This window comes from Rhynchophorus ferrugineus, unplaced genomic scaffold (assembly GCF_030347505.1).
Source record: "Rhynchophorus ferrugineus isolate W39M unplaced genomic scaffold, kcgeb_rfMv2 rfM1, whole genome shotgun sequence".
Taxonomy (NCBI): domain Eukaryota; kingdom Metazoa; phylum Arthropoda; class Insecta; order Coleoptera; family Curculionidae; genus Rhynchophorus; species Rhynchophorus ferrugineus.
Genome location: NW_027472580.1, coordinates 30,293,441 through 30,296,635, shown reverse-complemented (window position 1 = coordinate 30,296,635; position 3,195 = coordinate 30,293,441). Strand labels below are relative to the sequence as shown.

At 29.6% G+C, this 3,195-nt stretch overlaps 1 protein-coding gene across 1 annotated transcript; it reads left to right on the top strand.

The window, feature by feature from the left end:
* The first annotated feature begins 392 nt into the window (after positions 1-392).
* On the top strand, positions 393-1,674 carry LOC143206663 (transcriptional adapter 1-2). The gene is made up of 4 exons (XM_076419313.1): positions 393-534; positions 595-1,049; positions 1,105-1,347; positions 1,401-1,674. Exons 1-4 carry the CDS (start codon positions 531-533, stop codon positions 1,566-1,568), a joined length of 870 nt encoding a protein of 289 aa, XP_076275428.1. The 5' UTR covers positions 393-530; the 3' UTR covers positions 1,569-1,674.
* Positions 1,675-3,195: the final 1,521 nt, after the last annotated feature.

Below are 3,195 nucleotides of genomic sequence, written 5' to 3'. Positions count from 1 at the left end.
AATTCATTAATAATGATCGCTCTTTCCGCGTAATCAAAACCTGTATCTTCAGATTATTATTGACTCATTAAATATATTTATAATTTTACATCTAGCGTTAATTATTTTCAATTGATTCATGAATTCAATTAGCAAACTTGCCAGTATATTTTTATTGAGAACAAAACTAATAAATAAATTACTATAGATGTTTGTTTTTAATTTATTTATTAAATATTATTTGGGAGTTCTTATTTAACCCCATTTGGAACTTTTGAAGTCTAAAATATCGTAAAACTATAAAATAATATACAGTAGAAGAACCTATGAAGTATTAACAATTTTTAATCTCAAAGAGTAGCCTCAAGAGATAAATCCCTAAACTAGGGGTGTTGGCCACCGAAAAAAATATCGATATTTCGATATTTAAAAAAATATTTATATATCGTTTTCCATATTTTAAAAAATATATCGATTATGGGAGAACCTAACATGAACCTAACCTTATTTTCAAGTTGATAATGTTGAACGTTTAATTTGAAATCATAAAAATGGGTTTGTTTTAACTTTCCACTATGAGACATTAAAGGTGTGAATATCAATGTTATTTTTTAGATCTTATACAAGCAAGAGCAAATTTAGACGCCGTCTTTGGAGACGAATTAAGGGCGCAATATTTTGCTTGCTTGAGACAATGGTTTCTCTTTTCATCGAATCTTCCACTGGAACAGTTAGATGTTTCTATTCGCAAATTATTCAGCACTGATGAACAGTATAAAATACATAAAGAATACATACTTGCTTTAACTTCTAAAGAAGCTTCAAGTCCAGAAAGAGTAGGAAATCGTAAAGAAGTTGGAAATTTTGAAACAGCTGATTTTGCTGAACATGTCCGATCTTCTAGCCCAAATCACTCTCTTCCTTCAAAATATGAATACAAATCAGCAGCAGCAGAACTTTTTGCACCAGATAGCAAGTTCATTACAGCCAGAATAGAAATATCTGCTTGGGAAAATGGAATGAAGGAAGCTGAAACTGGTGTTAGTGATTTTATTGCACATGCATGTAAGGTATGATAATATAATTATTATGGAAGTGTTTCATTTAACATTATCTTAATTTCAGTCATTTCTTAAAAACATTATAACAGCTATGATAACAAAAGCAAAAGGCTATAAAATTAGGGAAAATAAATTTCAATATAACTTTAACATGCCAATACCAGATCCCTACATACGAAATTATAAAAATGTGGTAGAAGAACCAACCGATTCTTCTATGGATATTGATTTAGAATCAACCACTCTACAAAACAAAATTTCTTTAGAACAAGCAGAGCAAGAAGTTGCATATTCTTCATCTAAAAGGGTATTGGTTTCTTTATATGTTTCAAAAATATTTTCATTAAATTTCATTTATAGATTAAAACTGGAGTTACTTTAAGCAAAAAATTACTATATGAAACTATTAGAGATAATCCAGATCTTCTAGGACTTCACAGTATACAAAGTGTAAATTTATTAAAACTAGGTCTAATATATGATGAAGATAATGAAGATCCATTGATGAGCGATGACGATTCAGAATAATTTATTGTACTCAGTCATTTATTGTAAGGAATTGCAACTAATCAGTATTAACTAATTTTATTAATAAGTGCTTACACTGACCAGAATATAAGTTTCAAATTATAAAGTATTCTTATTAACTTCTATGAATGTATGGTATAATGCTGTGCATTGATAGATGATATGTACAGAGATTTATCAGAAGCAAAGCCAATTATATCAAGACGGAGTAAAAAGGCATTGCAAAAAAAATTTAAGTCTAATGAAACTTTGATGAATTTTCAAAAGTCACAAAAGTAGTTGTAGCTGAGCAATCCATGGAATGTTAAGTTTTTTTCATTTATATGTCAGAAAAATTTCTTGAACAATAGTTTATGATTGATACACTTATTCATATTCTAAAGATTACTTAATTAAACTGTATGATACAGATAGTGAAGCAATAGAAAGGCAAGTAACTCCAACAATTCTTTTTTACAGGGGGCATCTTAGGAACACAGTTTTTTTTTAATAACTTTAGATTGGCACTGAAGTGTACCTACTACTCTCCAAACAAAACATAGTCCTAGATATCTGACGAATTTTTATAGATTGTAGATAGAAAACAAAACAATATTTTTCAAAGTTAAACCGAGATGTTAGGCAAAAATGTCAGAATGTGCTCCATTAGAATGCTATCACCGCCTAATTTTCTTCGAACTCTCGATCATATAGTATGAGCATTATTAAGAAAAGACTAGTGTTGGCATTAAACAGATCGCCTACTAAAGCTAGTTAGAGCTATGACTGATATAATAATCCCAATGGGCCAAGATTTCAATACTCAAATTCTGTTTTTAGGAAGGCTTATGCCTTGAGAGTCTCAAGCTAAATTTTGCTTCTTTCTCTCCGAAATCGTATTAAAATATTAAATTATTTGGTCAAGATACAACACAGTTCAGGAAAAAAAAATTAGAGACGCAGGTAATACCATTTTAGGCATCTATAGTGAAATCATAAACACGGATCGAACTCTTAATACTTGTGGCCGCAAATCAATGAACAGCAGCGCGATATTGTGAAGAATATTAGAATACTACGGCGACACTAACAGCAGTGTAGTTCAAAACGTTGAAATCTGTCTATTTTGTGGTAGTGTTTAAGAAGTGGATTCTTACCGCGAGCGCGTGCTAAGAATTGACAATAACGAATTCTTAAGTTATAAATTAATACATACAACATAGTAATATCCTACAAGAAAAATAATTTCAGTCACGCCAGATATATTCTGTGATACCTAAAGTGTTAGAACTAACGCCGAATATCATAATTCGAAACCCACATTAAACAGTACCACATTAAACAGTAAGTCCAGTCGGGATAAATCCCTTTAGTTCTTTGCTTATTTGCTAAATTTCTAATATTAATTGTTTGCCAAAGATTATGGTTTATAATTTGTATAGTCTTAAAAGGTAGGAAGGATAAGTAAATATAACAATTGCAATTGTAACTATTGTATTAATTGTTTCAGGGGTAACATGATCTCTATAAATGCTTAACAATTGCTTATCTTCTATCATTTATATCTAAATCAATATATTTTTTTAAACGAGAGAGGTTAAAAATAATTACTATAATCAATATATGCAAAACAATTCTAAAATTCACA